Source organism: Ceratotherium simum, chromosome 7 (genome assembly GCF_057802395.1).
Source record: "Ceratotherium simum simum isolate JZ-2026a chromosome 7, ASM5780239v1, whole genome shotgun sequence".
NCBI classification, from domain to species: Eukaryota; Metazoa; Chordata; class Mammalia; order Perissodactyla; family Rhinocerotidae; genus Ceratotherium; species Ceratotherium simum.
The window spans coordinates 4,084,953-4,105,446 of NC_141906.1; the positions used below are offsets into that span (position 1 = coordinate 4,084,953).

The following is a 20,494-nucleotide window of genomic DNA, read 5'->3' on the forward strand; positions in this document are numbered from 1 at the left end:
GAATAGAGAGGTTAACTAATTTATCCGAGGTTTTACAGTGAGTAAATGGCAGAGTTGGGATTCAAAAAAACAGTAGTCTGGCCCCAGAGCTATACGGTGAAGAAGGAAAAGAGATTCAAGTTGCCACAACTTAGGGAGAACTGAAGATCCTCACTGCTGACTATACACAGGGGGTGAGGGAAAGGGAATGGCTCAGTGAGACTAGTGCCTGGGCTCTTGCATCCAACAAATGAGTGTATGTTCCCAGGTGGTGCCATTCCCCTAGAGAGGAAAACCAAGTGGTGGAGCAGATTCTGGAGGAAATGTAATTACTGAAAGTCTGTGAAAATGCAAATACGCTGCAAGACTTGGGAACACAGCAGGATTGAATTTACTTATTCCTTGTCTCCTTCCGTATATTGGCCAAGTCAGATGAGTGGGAATTCTTAAAGGGTCTGTTAAAATTTACTGCCACAATATTAACTTCAATTTTACCTATAAACATGCCACATAATTTTACCTTGGAATAAACTATTTTAACCTTCTAGAATCCCATTAAAGCCAGAAGCTAGGGATCATTAAAGTAAAGTAGAGTTTCTAATAGGAGGATCAAGAAAAAGAAAATCTTCAAGGCCCAACAATCATCAGCTTTCACATAGAGTGGCAATTCCTAGCCTTTTAACTGGTCTCACTGAATCCTTTCCAATTTTACCCTCCTCCAACCCATTCTTCATACAGTGGGCAGAATAATCTGTTAAAAATGCAACTATGATCATGCAAGTTCCCTGTTTCAAACACTTTGTTGCCGTCCCTTTGCTCTTAAGATAAAGTCCAAAATCCTTAACAAGGTCCTGTCTGATCTGGCCCTAGCTTACCTCTCTAGCCACTCCTCCTCCTCTCCCTCTCACTCATTCACATGACTCAATTTACAGTCCCTTTAATAGGATGTTCTCTTTCTTGCTAAAGATCTTTGAATATTCTGTTCTTACTATTCCAAATGCTCTCTCTGACTCCACCATCCCTCCCTTTTCATCTAGCCAACAGTCACTAGTCTTTCAGGTCTTGACTTGAATTCACATACTCAGGCAGTCTTTCCAAATGTTCTAGACTAGATTAAAACATATTGCTCTTAGAACATATTATACTCATCCTTAGCTATAATCACAATTGCAATTAAATAATTAATGGTGAAATTATCTATTTTCCCTATCTATTTTCTGCTTACGTCTTAAGCTTTGTGAAGGCACGGCCTATATATCCTAATCCCCTTGGAACCACCAGAACTGTCAGACTGCCTGAAAACTACTTAGTACAATACATGTTTTCTCAAGCCTTGGAACTAAATGTTCAGTAAACCAGAGAGTCAAGTACTTTCACCTCCCCAAACACCTTCATCTTGCAAGGCTGTTATCCCTTGGGCAAAGGTTATATTTAATAGTATTCAGTGGGGGAAAATACAATATCCTGTTTTAGTAATGTTTGTATTACAAAGAAAGTGAAGAGGTGACAGACCATCACCAATAGTTCAAAATGGTTTAGTGAATTTTTCCAGGCTGTCTTTTTTTCATGCTTGTTTATATTTATAGAAATTCTTTCATTTTGACAGTGCATAGCAGAACTGACCTCCTATGGTTAGTAAGATTAGTAACAGCTGCGTCCCATATCTAATTCTAGCAGTCTACATTTTACGTAGGTAGAGCTGTTTAAGGTCGTATATTCCTTTATATGACTTTTTACACTGGCCGTGGAGACAAAATGCCTGGCTTTGAGTCCTGGCTCTGCTAAAGAATGTGACTAAATTGCTTGCAGTATAATACTACTGTGTGGTAGAAAGAACACAAGCAGTGAGCCTGAAGCCATGAGATCTAGATCTGCCTTTGCCCTGGTTTCCTGTGTGAATTTAACCAACAATAAGAAGTAGTAGCTTAACAGGAAGAGAAGGTAAATGGTAAACTTCAAGTGCTAGAGAACAGACTATACCACTTAGAACTGATCAGATTATAGGGGTAAATATACTTGTAACTCTCCAATTCAATGACCATGGAGCAAACTTGAATAGAAAAGATGGAGGCCAGTTATTGATACCTATTTAATCATCTCTGAAAACAAACAAAACAATGGAAGTTCAAACGGTATCAATAACTAAAAATGTTCCTTAAGGATGTGGCAGAATACAAGAAAAATATCTCTTCTTACCAAAGGTAAGACTGGACCCTGATTCAAAGCAGTGGAGCCAGTTAGCTAAAAGGTTTACAATGTTCCATTTACACCCATTGCCTCAGAGACACAAGAGAGCACCTAAAGGAATCATTTAAACTGTGTAGATAGGAACACTCTGAGGCTACTGGGGCCATTTTACCCTGCCACCTCTTCATACCGAGCCACCAATACCTTTATTACTACATCCATTTAGGGATTACAATTCATATAATGCAATAACACCAAGGGCAGAAAGAGACAGGTGCTGTCAAAACATGCCCTGGATATGAAGAATCTTTCTAGAATGGAAAGACTGGAAGAGCCACAGAAGTAATACATTATGGGAGCAGTAGCTTTTATGAATTGCATTCTCCAGTAAGAATAAGAAAATAGAACTCTCCTCCTATTGGCAGGTCCTAGAAAAGGACTCCCAAATGCTAAAATTTTTGCAGTAGGAGACTATGTACCTCAAGTAATTTTCTAGCTTAAAATCTGAAGCGAAGATTCCAGTCCCACATGACTGAACAATGAGTAAAAGTGAGTGAAAGGAGAATCTATACAAATTGTGAAAACTACACACATAAATACACAACCTAGATGGGGCCTATGAACAGATCCTGGAAGAGAAAAGAAAGAGAACTTTGTACTCAAGAAAGATACAGAGGGGCTGGCCTGGGTGTACTGGTTATGTTCGTGTGCTCCGCTTCGGCGGCCCAGGGTTCACAGGTTCGGATCCCGGGCACGGACCTACATACCGCTCATCAAGCCGTTCTATGGCAGTGTCCCACATACAAAATAGAGGAACACTGGCATGAATGTTAGCTTAGGGACAATCTTCCTCAAGCAAAAAGAGGAAGATTGGCAACAGATGTTACACAGGGCCAATCTTCCTGTCAAAAAAAATACAGAGCAAATGCATACTGTTGAAAAGGATTTATTACAAAAAAACAGAAAAGTTTAGAATGCATATACTCCATACATTTCAAGAAAGTTCTGCTGACTATGAAATAAAACATAAAAATGAGATGACAGAACAAGAGGAAATAAGAAGGAATTGGCAGAAAAGAACAGGTCAACAAATTAAATAAGGTTACAAGGAAAGATAACTTACAATAGCTGAATTAAAACTTGAACAAGAGGCTACAGTAAAAACTATAGTCAACACTGTAGAAAACCAAATCTGTACACATAGAGTAAACTTGAAGAGATTTCCCAGAATACTGAGGCAAAGTGAAAGTAGCAGAAAACACTAACAGAGGAGATGAAGGACACGTGGGACAGATAACTCCAACCAACAACCAGTAAGTGCTCATGAGCTAGAACACAGGAAAAAGAGAGGGCACAGGCTAACAAAGAAGCTCCTCTGGAGGGAAAAGGCCTGAGCTGTTGGCCAAGACTGTCCAAATAGGACATGGAAATTTAATGAAAAGAAACCAATTAGTAATATTTCTTAGTGAAATTTATGATATGAAAAATGTTCAAAGAAATACATCTAGTATGCATCCAGCCTGGTGATGGGAGGAAGGAGTGAGAAACAGATCACATGGGAAAAGAGAAGACAAACTGGGTTGACCTCAGACTTCTCCACAACACTACATGTCAGAGGAAAAAGAGCAATATCTATAAAATTCCCCAAATGCTATACTAAATCTAGCTGTTGCCTATGTAAAAAAGCACGAGTAACAGTCTCAGGTAGACAAAGGGAGAGATGCTTCCCTTTCACATATTTATTAAAAAACTACTTAAAGATGTAATCAATTGACTGAGACACGAGCTGACATGAAGAACTCAAAGTGGAACTTGTAGTATTATAAGAAGGCTAGTGGGGTGCATTGAAATGAATTAAATGGATTTAAGTCTAAATTATTTTAGATAGGACTGCCAAACAATGCAAATGCTAATTAATAATTATCATAATAGTAGATATTATTGTCAATAGTCCAAGATAATATTTTAAAAGCCAAGAAGTGGGGTGGGAAAGGAAAGGAAAATAAAAATGAAAGCATTAATTTCTCACCTTACGGGGATGATTAATCAATAAATATTATCTTATTTTGCATACTTAACAATAAAAAATGTTTAAATACTTTTAACTTAAAACATACTAAGATCAGCCAATAGTAAATTTAAAAATAAAAGGTATGTCATGAAAATCACTAAAAAAAGGCAAAACCAAATATGTATATTAACATATATATTAACAAAAGAAATTTTAAAAGCCAAAGAAAATTTCAATACAACATAAAAAATATAAAACAAGATGACATAAAAAGAGCAAGCATATCCTGATTTAATTAGCCCTTTATAGAAAACATACTCAGATTTGTTTACACAAAGTACATCTGCTATTTGTAGTTTATAGGAAGTATATCTAAAATAATATAGCATAGAAAAATTTAAAATAGCAGTAATATGCACATGGATAAGACTATATTAGAATGAGAATTCTGGCAAATTGTTATATTTACATGAAGAAAATACTCTACAACCAGTAAAATTATTCTTTAAGATAATTTAATGAAATATGAATGTGCTGATAATATATAAGTAGAATAAAATTTTGTAAAATATACATGTATGCATACATGAATGCATATACATATATAACCAAAATGATTAGAAGGAAATATACCAAACTGTTAATATTGGTGGTGGGATTATGAATTATTTTAATTTTCTCCTCAGTACTTTTCTATATTTTATTGTTTTAATTATGAAAAAATATTAATGAGAAACAAAATACTGGGATAAATAGAAAGATGCATCATGTTTCTGGATTGGGATGCAGAATAATAAAGATGTCAATTCTTTCTAAATTAATTATGTATTTAACAGTTGATCAAAATGGTTTTTTAAACTTGGCCAAAGTATTCTAACATTTTATCCTAACATAAAAGGATAAAAAGCAACAATACCAAAGAAAGTTCAAGCAAGAAACAGCACACACAATATAATGAAATAGTGACAATTAAAAAGATGGAATGAAAAACACGAAAGCATTACTACTGACCAAGGTGGTAGAATTTTAAATGTTTAATTTTTTTCTTTATAGTTTTCTATATATTATAAATTTACCCTAATGAGCATTTCTACTTTTATAAACTGTGAAAAGAACAGCTTATTACGTTTTTATAATCTTCTTAAAATTACAATCAAATGATGAAATCAATTATGATTTTTATTTTTTTCTTTTTACATGTCTATATTCTCTAAACTCAGTATACGGAGCACATATTATTCCTAAATTCAGAAAAAAAATTGTTTCAAAAAATTGTCTTCCCACATCCATCTTCGACTCTGGTAAAAGTCAGCCAACACCCCACTGCTCCAATTTAAATGCGTTTCTTCTTGTACAGTCTTCAGAGGCAATGGGGGAAAGTCTGTTTTCAAACAACAGGTGATTTGACATGTCATCTTTTCTGTAAGAGCTAAAACGGGTTAGCCTAAAATTCAGCCTATCTATGAATTGCTTAGTTCTCTGTGAAAATGTTACTTTCTATTTTTGACTTAGTTTTGACAGAGTAAAGAACATGGGATTTTTCAGGAGAAGCATTAAGCTCCTCTTTGACAACAGCAAAATAAATAAATAAATGAAAGAAATTAGTATATTTCCTCAAAAGATGTTCACATTGAAATGGCAAAATGTTTCCTTTATTTTGCACTTTACAAGTGTAATTACACATGTATTTTTAAGAAGATAATCAATCTACCTAATCTGTCCATCCTTCCAAACAACCCCATCCATCCATCTGTCCATTATCCTCAGAAATAATCCCTAGCCCAAATTTGTGTTTTTCTTTCTCATGTATATTTTTATATTATAACTACATATGTAGGTATTCATAAATAATAGATAGTATTGCTTGGCATTTTCTACTTTACATGCATAGGCAGAGATGTGATCCTACAATCTCTGGGTTTATTTTTTTCAACCATTATTTTCCCTTCCTCCACACGTCCCCCCACCACTAATTCCTTCTTTCTCAAATTCTCCATGATCATATATACAGACAATGCCTACACAAAGTCTGTAATATACAAGCCTAAGGATATGTTTCCTTAGATATTGACTCTTTTCTTTAGATGGGATAAATTCTAAGCAGGTTATGTATATTTTTTAATATTAAAAGATGTCCATGAAAAATGGATGAGTATTCTTTTCCCTGTATCTTCACTTTCAAAACTGTTATGTCTTTCCAGTCTAATAAGTGTTTTTATAACACTAATAAGTGTTAAGTATTATACCATTATTAGTTTAATTTCATTTCCTTCATCACTGCTACTGATGTGGAGCATCTTTTCATACCTTAATCTTCTATGAATGACCCTTCTATATCCTTTGCCCATTTTTCAAATTGGATTTTGTTGTCTTATCAATTTTGAAAGAACTCTTCCTATATGATAAATATTGATGGGGTTCAGGACATGCTACCTCAGAATAAGGCACCTTGACATACTGAATATTTTAAACTGAAGGAATTTGAGAAAGAGCACATGCAGGAAGAACTTTCTGACCTTCCCCTGAAGCAGGCCACAAGACCCTCATGTGAGAGAGGCATTCCCTATACCTGGAGGAAAGAAGCCTCCTTATCTCTGAAGATGAAGGGACAAGGGGAATGGGAAGGAATGGGCTTGGCTAAGTTTCTCCCAGTTTACTACACTTACCTCATACCTTTTGTCCTATCTTGTTTTTCCATAACTTTCCACTCTTCATCAAACCTAATATAAAAATTCTCAGGTTTAACCATATCTTCGGGACTTCATTTCCTTAAGGAGGCTCTTGTGTCACGTAAAACTTATATTAAATAAATTTTTATGCTTTCGTCTTGTTAATCTGTCTTTTGTTGCAGGAGTCCCAGCTGAAAACTTAGAATGGTAGAGGAAAAACATATTTTTCCTTCCCTACAATATCAATCCTTTTCCTATCCTCTATATTACTAATATTCCTAAGTTACATTGCAGAATGACAGAGAAAGTTGTAAAAAAACAAAAAGTTAGTACCATGTCATTAAACCACATCCTCATATTTTTCTTAGAAGAAAATAACCTAGGGTCAAATGGATTTCCAGGACTCCATAAACCCTGTGAGCTTGCAAACAGAAATCTAGGTATATTTATTTACATTTTTATTAGGAGAATTAATCACACTGATGGATTTGCAGAGTCTCGGCCCCAAGAGAGGCTGAAGAAGACTATGCTAGATCAGTCATCTAACTTCTACCCTTGGTCTGTGATGACACTTCCCCAGGGAAGCACTTTTGCTACCTCACCACAGAGACCTTCTCATTGTTGGACAGCTACAACTAGTGAAACTCGAGTTTACAGCAAGTCCAAATGTACCTCTGAGATTCTCATCTATTTTCTTGATTTCAGTCTCTGCAACATGAGAGAATAGAACAATTCCCCATTCCTGAAAATAGCCCTTTACATATTTGCTGACAGTCATCTTAGCTCCAAGATACTTTTCTTTTTCAGGCTGATGGCTTTTAAACAACATAGCATACGAACGTAACTCACTAATTCAAAATTTTTCTCTAAAGGAAGATGATTTCACCACTCGTGAAGACAATACTTTATATCTTTAAAAAGTTCTACAGTGGGGCTGCCCTGTGGCTTAGGAGTTAAGTGCATGTGCTCCGCTACTGGCGGCCCGGGGTTCGGATCCGGGAGCGCACCGACGCACCACTTGTCCGGCCATGCTGAGGCCGCGTCCCACATACAGCAACTAGAAGGATGTGCAACTATGACACACAACTATCTACTGGGGCTTTGGGGGAAAAAAGAAGGAGGAGGATTGGCAATAGATGTTAGCTCAGAGCCGGTCTTCCTCAGCAAAAAGAGGAGGATTAGCATGGATGATAGCTCAGGGCTGATGGAAGGAAGGAAGGAAGGAAGGAAGGAAGGAAGGAAGGAAGGAAGGAAGGAAGGAAGAAAGAAATCTGCTTTGCTGAAACTTTTAAAAAAAAAAAAAGTTCTACAGTGAAAGCTCACTAATTCTGACAGAGGGATAGATTGCTCTAAATTTACTTGTGAATTTCAAAAAGAATTCAGAGAAAACAATTGCATTATATTGATGTATGTGACCTCACGAATTCTGCAGAATTCTCACATACTTTTCACTAAATTCTTGGAAATTGTAATTTATAAAATTCCTTAAAAATCATTTTTTAAACTATGGGTTATTTGTCAAAATATTATTCGTGGATAGATTTCAACATATCCTCAAATTTTAGCCAAAAGTCATTTTTGTATTCATTCTTATGAATTCAAAAAGGATAAATGCAGTAATATCATTATTTTAAGTGATACTAAAACATCATTTACATTAATTCCACTCCACAAAATACATTGTGGAGTGAAGTATAACATCATTCAAGGGAGAACAAATTCCAAGATGGTAAACAAAGCTCTGTAAAACTCAGCACCAAAATTAAATAATTACACAAGAATATTACTTACGGATACAATTCTGCAAGCTGTTCAGCTAGTGCATAAGCTGTTGGGTCTCTGTCTAAAGCATACAAAGTAATATTTGACTCCTTCTGTAGAATGGCTCTTGTGTGTCCTCCTGACCCAAACGTCATATCTAGAAAAATCTAGCCAACACAGAAAATTACCATTTAGTATGAACAAAAACTTCTAGAAGCACATAATGATTTTCAGAGCTGATAGCAAAATAGAAAAACAATTATAATTGTTTTGCCTAGAATTCAATTTGTTACAAATGAGATCTGGATCAGTTATGACTGATCAGTGCAAAAGAAGTGGTCAGAGCATCAGTAAAATGATAATCTCTGGCACAGCCTGGCCAGGTCAAGACAAATTCACATTTCTCTCCATGAGGTCAAACTGGCCGCAGCATTGTGTTGCTAGCTTTTCAATGCTTTCCAGCACCTGGCTGGTAATGATATTTCCAACAATTTCTCATCATTTGGAGATAGCTTACAATTAGTGTGGCTCATTTTTCTCAATTTCTCTAAATGCTTTATATTAAACATAAAGATAGTCAAGAATACAGAGAGAGAGAGAGAGAGAGAAAGAGAGAGGGAATATATCTGGCAATAAATAATCACAAGATAAATCTTTAAAAATCTAACTTGGAAAACTGACAAATTAACAAATCTGACCTGGAAAAAGCCCAAGGATTAAGTCAAAACACCTGTGGTAAATTCTAGTTTTGCCACTAAGTAGCTATTTATCTTTGGGAAAGTCACTTAAAATTCCAGTGTCTTTAGATTTCTCCAGAGTTTAAAAAGAAAAATAAGGTCTAGACCAATATCTACCTAATTGGTAAGGTGAGATATAATTTCTCATCTAAACCAAGACACTTTTGAGAGTGAAAGATTTGCCAGTAATAATTTTGCCAGGACAACAGGATACAATGTACAGCAGTGCAAATCTTTAAATGCTTGGATCATTCTAGATACACAATAAAGTTAACTGGACATGAATGTACTTCTTTGCTATTTTAGTTGGCCACACTATAAAGAAAATAGTCAGGTCACAGTTGGGCAAGAAACCAGACCAGAACCATAAGAAACATATGTGTGAACAAATTAATTGACTGGCAGATTTGGAAATCAAGACACCCTCAGCACATCCCCTCAAAGTTATGCTCTTAGTTAATATGCGCTTTCAATTAGCTTCACTGGTATGAAAATAAAAACAATTATTCCGATAATACTGAATAGTCTGAAAAATAACACACATTATAGCCAGACTATTAAAAATATTTAAACATACAACTTTTAAAAAAAGTTCATGTGTACATTGAACAAGAAGGGAAATTCCTATAATGGATTTGAACATTGCCCTGCCCGGAATGCTACAACTTATTTCAGGGAGAGTGGCCAGAAACAGGGCACAATTATGCTTTGATTTCTTGCTACCAGCTACCATGCTGAGTCCTGTCCTCTGATCAAGTCCTCAGAAAAGTTGGCCTGCTATTCAAAGAATAATATGGAGGAAATCTTCTGATCAAACTGAGAAGAGGAGGGATGTAAAACATAAGAGAGATGTAAATGTTGTAAAAATGTACAAGCACTGCTTTTGAACGTACATGTGCTAGTATAACTTAACCTTGCACCTATTTCTGTCAGCACAAAAGGCATGGCTACACCTATTTTTCACCATTTTAAACAGTAACTTTAAAACAAACACTTAGAGTCTTCTTATTCTTTGGATAGTTGTTAGGAGTAAATACTTAAATCTCAACACTGAGCAATTTCCTTCCTCAGCCTGTATACTTATTTTATGCATCAATGAGTAGGTAAAAATCTTCCACCATACCTTACCTCAGTTTGAAAATTGATAGAGGTTTAGCATAATTTAAACAAAGAACTTTTCCCAGGCAAAACCATAAACCACTTTCTTGTTACACCCAATATCAAGTCTTGCTATAACCCTGGATTTAAACTAAGAGTATATCAAAATAATTTGCATATGATTACCTTATCCTAAGCCACGGAAGTCCCAATCAATATTCAAAAAGAAAAATCCTCATCATTAAAAATATTCTGGAAAATGTGAGATGATGATTATAATTTACATGATTATTTTTTAATATATCATGATTACGCCCTTGGAAATGTACTGACAATCAAGGAAGTTTCCATATGAAAAAAAATGATCTATTATTACCAGTCAAGTGTAACACAAAGCAAAAAGTGGGAGACAAATGGGATTTATGAAATTAGAAGCGAAATTCATCATATGTCCCGGGTTAATAAGTGATTGGAGCCATCAGCTTTCATTTTTAAAATTCTAATATACATTTCTCATCAAATATAATACTGACATCTGGGCCTCATGAGTCACCCAGCATCACAACTGAAAAGAGAGCCAACTAGGTTTTCCCTTCTCCTGGGTCATTAAATTGACATAAGACCATATATATATATATACATTGTGTGTGTGAGGAAGATCAGCCCTGAGCTAACATCAATGCCAATCCTGCTCTTTTTTTTGCTGAGGAAGATTGGCCGTGAACTAACATCTGTGCCCGTCTTCCTCTACTTGATATGGGATGCCGCCACAGCATGGCTTGACAAGCAGTGCATTGGTCCGCACCCGGGATCCGAACATGCGAACCCCAGGCTGCGGCAGCAGGGAGCGTTCACTTAACCTTTGCGCCACGGGGTGGCCTAAGACCGTATTTTTTAATTTGTACAAGTTGATAATAAAATAAGGAGTCTGGACAATACTTTTGCTTAACAAAAGCACAAGAACAAATAAATCTGAACGTTTCAAAATAATCCTTCCACGGGTCTCGTTCATACATATATTCAAACATATATCTTATGCTCCAAACATATATGGACCTCTTTCTTTAAAATTACCTGATACAATTTTTTTTTAACCTATACATATAAGATCACACTAAGCTAGTAAGTGGCAAATGCAGGAATTGAAAACAGGTATATCTGGCTCTAAACCCTGTGTTCCTTCACATACCACTCTGCCTCTACATTAAATCGATAAAGCCTATATTTGCACACTGCTTCACGGTTTACTGAGCATTAATGTTTTCCTACTTGATCTAACAAAAGCCCTGTAAGGGAGTATGGACAAGTGGCATTATCCCCATTTCTACAAAAAGAAAACTCAGGTGCAGAGAGATAATGTGATTTAATTAAGATCATATTACTAGTAAGTGAGGGAAAGAGAACTCTAAACCAAGCCTCACCAACTCTAAATTCTGTGCTCTTTCTGAAACAAAGAAAGAGAGAAGGGAGGGAGGAAGCGAAAGAAAGCAGTAAGAAAAAAAGTGGATGTCATAAGAAGGAATCATGGCAGGGATGGCTTTACAAAAATTATGTGAGAAAAGTTTAGTTTTTTTATAGATCACTCATTCCCACTTGAATTTAGGCTCTTGAAAACCATGTCTTTCTTTATCTTTGTGCAACAGGGTAATTCCTGAGATATATGTGCTTCTCTCTTTCCCTCTCTCTCTCTTTCTTCCCCTTCTCCTCTTTCAAGCAGGTGCCTAGGTATTTAGAGATTTAGAATGTACATGCCTTGAGGATTTTTACATGGCAGAAAGAAAAAACTTTCTCTTTCCTATCTTTTGAAGACAACCACTTTTCTATCTTTTAGTAAAAAAAAAAAGCTCAGAAAGACAGAATGCTAGTTATCCTGGGTAGGTAGTGTCTTTAAGGAAAAGACAGAAAGATTTCTCTGAAATTGAGTAGAAGAGAGATGGAAAAAGATGGACAAATTCCAGGAAGGTGCAGGACCAATGAAATGACTGACAGGTGATAAGATCTCAGAACAGGTGGCTGGATGATGAACTGAGGGAGGATGGACCCTCAATCATGGGGTTCCCAGTGCTACCAGAGATTGCCCCTCATGGCACAGAAGCAGCAGAACCTTTGGTCCTAGATGGTCTCCACAGGTTAGAACAAAAGGCCTCTCAGGGGAAACTAAGTATGGCATAGGTAAGCAATAGGATGCAGGGCCTCTGCACAGCTCTGGATGGTGTGTGGGATCAGGAGGATGACTGAGATTGATGGCTTCTCAGCACAGGGAGATTGGGGCTTAGAATCAAAATGAAGGTGATTTAAAGAAAAAAAAATAAACTAGCATTTGAGGGAGAGGATTTATAACTACAATTTTTCAACTTTGTCTCCAATTTAATATGGTAGCATGAGTGCACAGTAGTAGGTGCTTTGTATATACAGTATCTAGTGATGTGATATGAAAAAAGAGCCCAGCCTCCCAAGGTAACTATGATAAAGATGGCAACATTCATTTGTGAATATGAATTCAGAAATACTCTTCAAGAAATAAGACTCATTACCACAGGACCACATATGATAGTCACAAGATGTCCAACTTAGGAGTCATTTAACATCAATGTATTCCTAATATTGCAAATTGATTCACTAATGAACAGAACTTTTTCAGAACATTAATAATGATCTGTAATTAACAGTATTATATAACTCTATAGCACCATGATTTTATTTGCTGATCAGTTTACATTTGAAATGAGAAAATGAACATTTCTTCCTTTCGGTTAGCTCTTTTAATCAAATACAACTAAATGACATTTTATCCCCATGGTCTTCTAAATATCACAGAAATGATTAGGTTCTACTTTTCATGATGATAAGTCGCACATGAACCATTGAGCTACAGCTGTGGATCTGCTATAGATGGGGTACAGACACAGAATTCCTGAGTTCAGAGGGACAAAACAGACTATTTATCCCACCGCCTCATTTTACTTATGAGGAGACAAAGGCCCGAAGAGGGTAGCCGGTAGCTAGTTGAGGGCAAAGCCAATTCTAAAACCCAGATCCTGGACTCTCTCCACTTCATTTCATAATACTCCCCATTGAAATTACATAATCACACTGAAATAAAAATAATTGTTCTTTGAAAAAGTATTTTTTTCTTAATATGAAGATATATATATGAGGGAACTTTGCACCTTAAGCCTCCAACACAGTTAGAAACAATCCCTGTTCTACCATTCTAATTTTTTTTTAAGACTTTATGAAGATAAAACTGTTGAATTAAATTCCAAAGACAATTATGTTGTATTTGTGGCCTGGTATAAATGTTTGCCCATTATGTGTAACAGCAACTGGTGAAGACTGACTTTTTGACAGATTTCAGTTTTCAAATTAATCTTGAAATTAAAAATAAAAAATTAAAACACTTAAAATCATAGACTCACAGGTGGTTAGAGCTAGAAGGACCCATAGAAATAATCCAAGTTTAATTCCATTATTATACACTGCTCCCTCTTTCTAGAGCTTACCTAGCACTACACTTTTACACCTCTCAAATGTGATATTCTTTAAGAGTCAACTAAGGCTGTTCTCTGAAGGGGGAGATTGACAGAAATCAAGAGATTTGCCCAAGATCATCCTGCATAGATTAGATAATTAAATGATTTTTTTCCCAATCCAACAGTTCTAATCATTGAAATTTTCACACTGGAACAACATTGTTAAAATTGGACATAAAAACATTTTTAGCCATCAACAGTACTAGGGCAGATCTTCCAATTTCATTTTCCTAAGGTTGATTAGTCATTTCCAATCTGTGCAAGATTTTTAATAGTAAGTTCTCATCTGAATTCGGAAACAATATGGCCTGGTTTCACTTTAAAATTTCTTCCTATGAATATTTCCTTTTCTGGCAATTACTAATTTTGAATTTTTAGAATTAAAGTGCTTTTGAAAGAATTTTAGTTAAACTTCACCTATTTGCAACTAGTTTCATTTTGAAATACTGAAATGTGTCAGGCATGTATTTAACTTTCTGAGTTTTTTTCCAGGAGGTAATTAAATTAAAATGTATGGCATTAATTAATAATCTGTATATTTACTGAACATTCAGCAGAGATAAGGCCATAGGAGGTAATACAAAGACACTGAGTTATGGGCCTTCCAGTTTGGTGAGGGAATTCAGAAATGCACGCAAATAAACTACTAGTAAAAAGAAATCCACAATAGAAGAAGAAAGGCATATATAACATTTTACAAGGTGTAAAAAACAGTTATTTATTTTAATCAGTAGTAAGATGGATGAAATTGGAGTAGGTTACAATTCAGCTGGGCCTTGAAAGCTGGGCAGAACTCAAGAGCTCACCCTTTCTTCTCACTCTTTCATACTCTTCAAGTCTAATTAGTTACCAAGACCTGCTGATTTTACCATATAAACATGTCTCAAATCTTTCCACTCCCATTTTTAATTCAGGCTCCCATATATCTTTGCTTTACTATTGCAGTAGGCTCACAACTCATATCCATGCCTCTAATCTCACTTCTAACTCTTCTTGCTACACTGTTAACAGGATATCCTCTCTAAAATAAAATTGTAGCATGTGACATTCCTATTTAAACCCCCTCACAGGCTCTCCAAAGCTAAACGATAGAGTCCAAACTTCTGGGCATGATGGATAATATTCTTCATATTCTGGCCTCTGCATTTCTTTCCAACATCATCTCTCACGACTCTCAGACATGAATTTTACAACGTGTTCTAGTCATACAGAAGTACGTGCAATTATCAAACATGCCAAGCTGTCTCATGCCTTCTCTCCCTTTTTGCCTTGTTCCATCTCTCTCAAATTTTCTTCTCAAACAATTATGAAATCCTAATATGTCCATAGCTCTATTCTAAGAGTTGGAAATACAACAGTAGAACAAAATAGACAAGGCCCCTGTTCTTATGTAGTTTTCAGCATGGAGGTCTTAGTATCTCTAACACACTGTTCTTTCTTTCTAGACTACGCCTCTGGGAGATGCTCTGAACATTTGTGCCCCGGTGCCAAACAATACATGACACACAGAATATAATCAATAAATACCTGCTGAATAAATAAATAAAAACAGAGAATTAAATCTTAGCAAAGGCATAGACATTAGAAAGAATATGTCATGTATAGAGAGAACCAGTTTGCCTGGAATCCAAGATTTATTAAAAGAAGAGGGTGCAAAGGAGAAAAGACAAACAGGGAGAAATCAACAACTTTCATGTATGTGCCAGAGACTGTGTTATTTGTTGTGATATGTTCCCTGTCTTAATCCTCATAGTGGCCCTGTGAGATAGACCAACTAGGAAATAATGCTGGAGAAGCAGTGTGAAGTGAAATTGTGGCAGTCCTAAAAGGCCAGGGCAAGTAATGTACATTATGTTTGCTAGATAATGAACAGCTTTGAGGACTTTCTTTTTTTTCAGTACAAAAAAAAGAAAGAATAATTTAACTGACAACAGTATTAGATGGATGGGAGGGTGTGAGAGCATAATGGTGACCCAGTGTGGAGGATGCAGGGAAGAAGACACAAGAGCCTGCACTGGCGACAGGATGGAGAGTACTCTAACAACAATAACAATGCACAGTACAGGTAGTAAATGCTCATTTTATGCCAAACACAATGTTAAACATTTTATCTGCATTAGTCATTCATTTTATACATAGGCATAAACACACACACACACACAGGTAATTGAATGTGATTCTCAAAACCACACTCTGAGGCAAGTTACTAATATTAGTATTACTATTTTACGAGGAGAAACAGGAGGTTTAGAGAGAGTTAGGTAAATTGTCTGAGACACAGCTAATGAATGGTGGAGACAGATTTCAAAAACAATTCTGTCTCCTGAACCTGTACTACTAACTACTTTGCCTTTTTATAGAGGGAGAATAGACTAATTTGATGTGCTGAGTGGAGAAGTGACAGAAATAAGAAATGATCACAAAGTATACCATCTGGGTAACTAAGAGAACAGACATTGTTTATTATGCATTTATTATATGCCAGCACTCACTATGCCACACACTTTAAAAACATGATCTAATTTAATTCTTACAACAGGCTGTATGGTAGACAAAATAATCCCATTTTACAGATTAGTATATTGGAGCCATTTACTTAGGAAAACATGAATTGGTGGTACCATTTGAGATAGAGGCAGAAATAAGATAAGCAATTCTCTTTCCTCCCTTCCATACTGCACCTCCATCCCCTGACACCTCCCAGTTATGTTAGAAAGGCCAATGGACAACTTCTTACTCGAAAGAGAGAAAATGGAAAGTATGAGAAGATACAGGCAGCCTGATAGGGAGAACAAATATGTTTAAGAATTTCATGTGGGAATGGAATAACTCTGTAGTAAACTTGAAACAGTGAAGTGAGGGGCACTGCTGAGCAGAGATTTTGAAGAGAATAATAATAAAAAAAAATTTGAAATCCACAAATGTAATAGGGTCAATTACAACAGCATTAATCCATAGTGGGAGCAAGAAGTTTGGTTTCCAAAAATGCTTAAAGAACATTAAGTTCTAATTATATTTTTAAAAGCTCATCCTAATAAAAAACATTGATACATTTAAAAAAAACACTAAATAAATCAATTTTGTTATATTATGCAGCCTTTGGGAATATTATGCCCCTATCACAGCGTACCTGGCACACATTTACCAAAGGCAACAGAGGGGAGCCCCTTCGATGTAATTAGTGAGGCAAATGTTAAGAGAGATGAGCTAGTTATGTGGACACAATATGATATGATGTGATATGATATGATACATGATATGATATGATGGAGATTCTGACTGAAAAAAATCACTAGAGAGAGTTATCTGTAGTATAATGTCACTGAAATGTTTATAATTGCTAAGGCAAGCTATTGTTCTACCATTGCGTGCTGAATCACTCAAGACTAGCACTGACCTCTCTCAGACTTTACTTATCTTTTCTGTCTAATCTGTTGACAGGTACACATTCGTCACACTGATGCATTTGTAGACCTGAAATAAATTAGAACATAGAACTGTGAACATAGAAGGCCACCAACTTTATAGACAGCTAACATTCTGAACAAACATTTTTGCTACCAAACCCCTTGATTTATTATGGTCTTGTCAAGCTCTGTTGAGTATCTGTCTGCTACCTGTTTATTTTGTTTCATTTGTAACTATTACATGGGCTTATGTAAAAGGAAAAAAAAGTCTCAAAAGAATATAAAAGTTATACCACAAACAAAACAATCAATGCATTACAAGAAATTTATCTTTTCCCATTTTATCACAAGTATTGGTGTTACTATGGTGACTCATTCTGCCTAAATCTGCAAACATTTCATCTTGTAGGATAAATTCCATCCTATTCACAAAAGAAATCTTTACTTGTCATAACAAAACTTTATTCTCCTCTTTATAAAGTTTATAAATGTTCTTAATTATATTAAAGAATTGGAGTCATATTCATCCTTCATGGTGATGAGTAGCTTTTACTCTTATCTGTAACACAGGATGAATTTCAATCTTAAGTCCCAGCCACGTACAAGAGACTGCCACTTGATTTGCTTGTAGATACAACAGACGAATTAACACAAATAGCCAAAAATAATATGGCATGGGTGCTCTCAGTAAACTTAATTTCACACAGGTCTCTGGCCAAGACAATCAATCTGTCAGCATCTTTTTCAATAAGAAAAATAGTTTTTATCTACACCATCAGTTCTTATAACATATTCTGGACATATTTTCCCATGAACATTACACAACTGAGAATGATAGATAGGTATTTTCTTCTAAGAATTATTAAAGATATTAAATATATAGATTGTTTATTGTACTTGAAAAAATAATGTGAAAATAATGCAATACTAAGCTCTTTAATCAATGTGTCCAGCAAAGGCTCCTTTCAAATTTTTTTGTGGAGGGGGCACAAGTCATTTTACTGATGGCAGTTTCAATATGGTTCTAATATTAAATTCTTATCAGCATTAAAATAAAACCAATGATGGTAAGATTTTCTATTATTTGGCCTCCAAATAACATTAATTTTACACAAATCAAAGCAGACCAACATATATAAGTATGGTGTCCAATCCACTGTGTATATATGTGTGTATATATATTTGCAGACACTTGTATGCACGTGCATGCACGTATACAAGGGCAGGTGAGTAGGAACTTCCATATTCTTTAACTTGATTAAACATATGACTCAAAGTTGGACAAGTTTCAGACTCAGAATAGGGTACAATACACCATCATAAAATCCTTATGTGGAATAGATGTTAGAAAGTAAAATTTAAGGAGAAAGAGTTTCATAGGTTATTAAGAGAGAAAATAATTAAGAAAGTGTCTTTAAAATAATTGAAAAATAATTAGAAGCAGGTTCAATAAAATATCTAAATACTTTTAGAACAAAATGCCTTTGTGACTTTTAAGTATTATGTGAATTGAAAAATAAGATATAAATGAGATATCAGGGTGTAAAACAAAGAGACCAAAAGTCAAAATATCGGTTTCTTGGGGCTGGCCTGGTGGCGTAGTGGTTAGGTTTGTGCACTCTGCTTCAGCGGCCCGGGGTTCGCAGGTTCAGATTCCAGGCGCGGACCCATGCACCACTTATCAAGCCATGCTCTGGCAGCGTCCCACATATAAAGCAGAGGAAGATGGGCATGGATGTTAGCCCAGGGCCAATCCTCCTCAGCAAAAAGAGGAGGACTGGCAACAGATGTTAGCTCAGGGCTAATCTTCCTCACCAAAAAAAAAAAATCTGGTTTCTGGTCCAGAATCTATTACTTAATTGCCATAAAATTTGGGCAAGTTATTTAACGTCTCTGCACCTCAATTTCCTCATGTGTAAATGGAGAAAAATACACCATCCTAGTCTGCATCACAGGGTTCCTGGGATATGCAAATAAGACAATATGTACAAAGGAGATTTGAAAATGGTATAGTGCTATATAAATAGTATGATTAATAAAATGCATTATAATTAAGAAAATAATTATTCACAAAAGGCCTAAATTCCATAATAATTTATACTAAATACAAAGGTAATGTAGTGTACAAAAAACATTTCATGGCTTCTGAATTTGGAGAAACACTAACAGAACCTTCAGTTGGCACACTGTCTTTAAAAGGAGCCGCTCAATAATGTAACATTTCTAGAGGTAGAAATTTCAAATGCAATAAAAACCACCAATAATATACCTGAAATAAGACAATTTCATAATTAGTCTGATTTGCCATATGTCTTAAAACTAAGAAAACACCTTTGAATTACCTTTTAATTCAGGCCAAATTGAAAAGAAAATACAGCCTAGTAGATGATACTTTAAATACACACTATTTAAAAACATATTTTAAAAAAGTAAATATTATTATTACTTTTATTTTTCAGATATTAATACCTTTAAAGATTTTTATTATTGCCCTTTACAATTTTATCACACTACTTATCATATTTTGGAGTCTTCCCACCAGGAAGACATTATACAACTTTCAAAGTGAACAGTTGACTCAAAGGAAGCAAAATTCATACTAAAATCAATTAGCTAATTATCTTAACAGTAAAGTAAAAATTGTGCACTTATTGTAGAAATTCTACGTGGAGAAAACAGACTTTTGGAGTGTAAATTTTATATGGAGAGACAAGAAATTATAAAATATACTCCTAGTTTCCTGGTTTCCTAACGGGCATTCAGTCTACTTGGAGAGACGGAACATATATCTATGAAACGATTAAATAACAAGAAAGAAAATTCCAGACATACCAAATGCCATTGTATAATTACAAGGCAGTATTAACAAAGAGTAAACTACGTTTTACGGGAGCAAATAATACTCTATGCAGTTATGGTCTGAAGAGTCTCCTTCATCAAAGAAGATGGCCCCAAGTCAAACCTGGAACATAACTAGCTAAGAATAACAGAAACAAATGCGTCCCAGGGCACAGGAAAAATCTAAAACAAAGGCAAAGGAACATTATTCTTGAATCATTAATTGATTTAATTGTATAGAATACAAGATTTGCAATAAGAAATAGAATAGACC

General features: G+C 35.3%; 1 protein-coding gene across 2 annotated transcripts in view; it reads right to left on the minus strand.

The window, feature by feature from the left end:
- The window catches only part of METTL15 (methyltransferase 15, mitochondrial 12S rRNA N4-cytidine), a 191,742-nt gene that overhangs the window by 98,774 nt on the left and 72,474 nt on the right, over positions 1-20,494 (minus strand). For both annotated transcript variants that reach the window (XM_087433064.1, XM_004418549.3), the window contains exon 3: positions 8,638-8,774. In XM_087433064.1, coding sequence (XP_087289190.1) covers positions 8,638-8,774 — 137 coding nt within the window. The remainder of the gene's footprint in view (positions 1-8,637; positions 8,775-20,494) is intronic.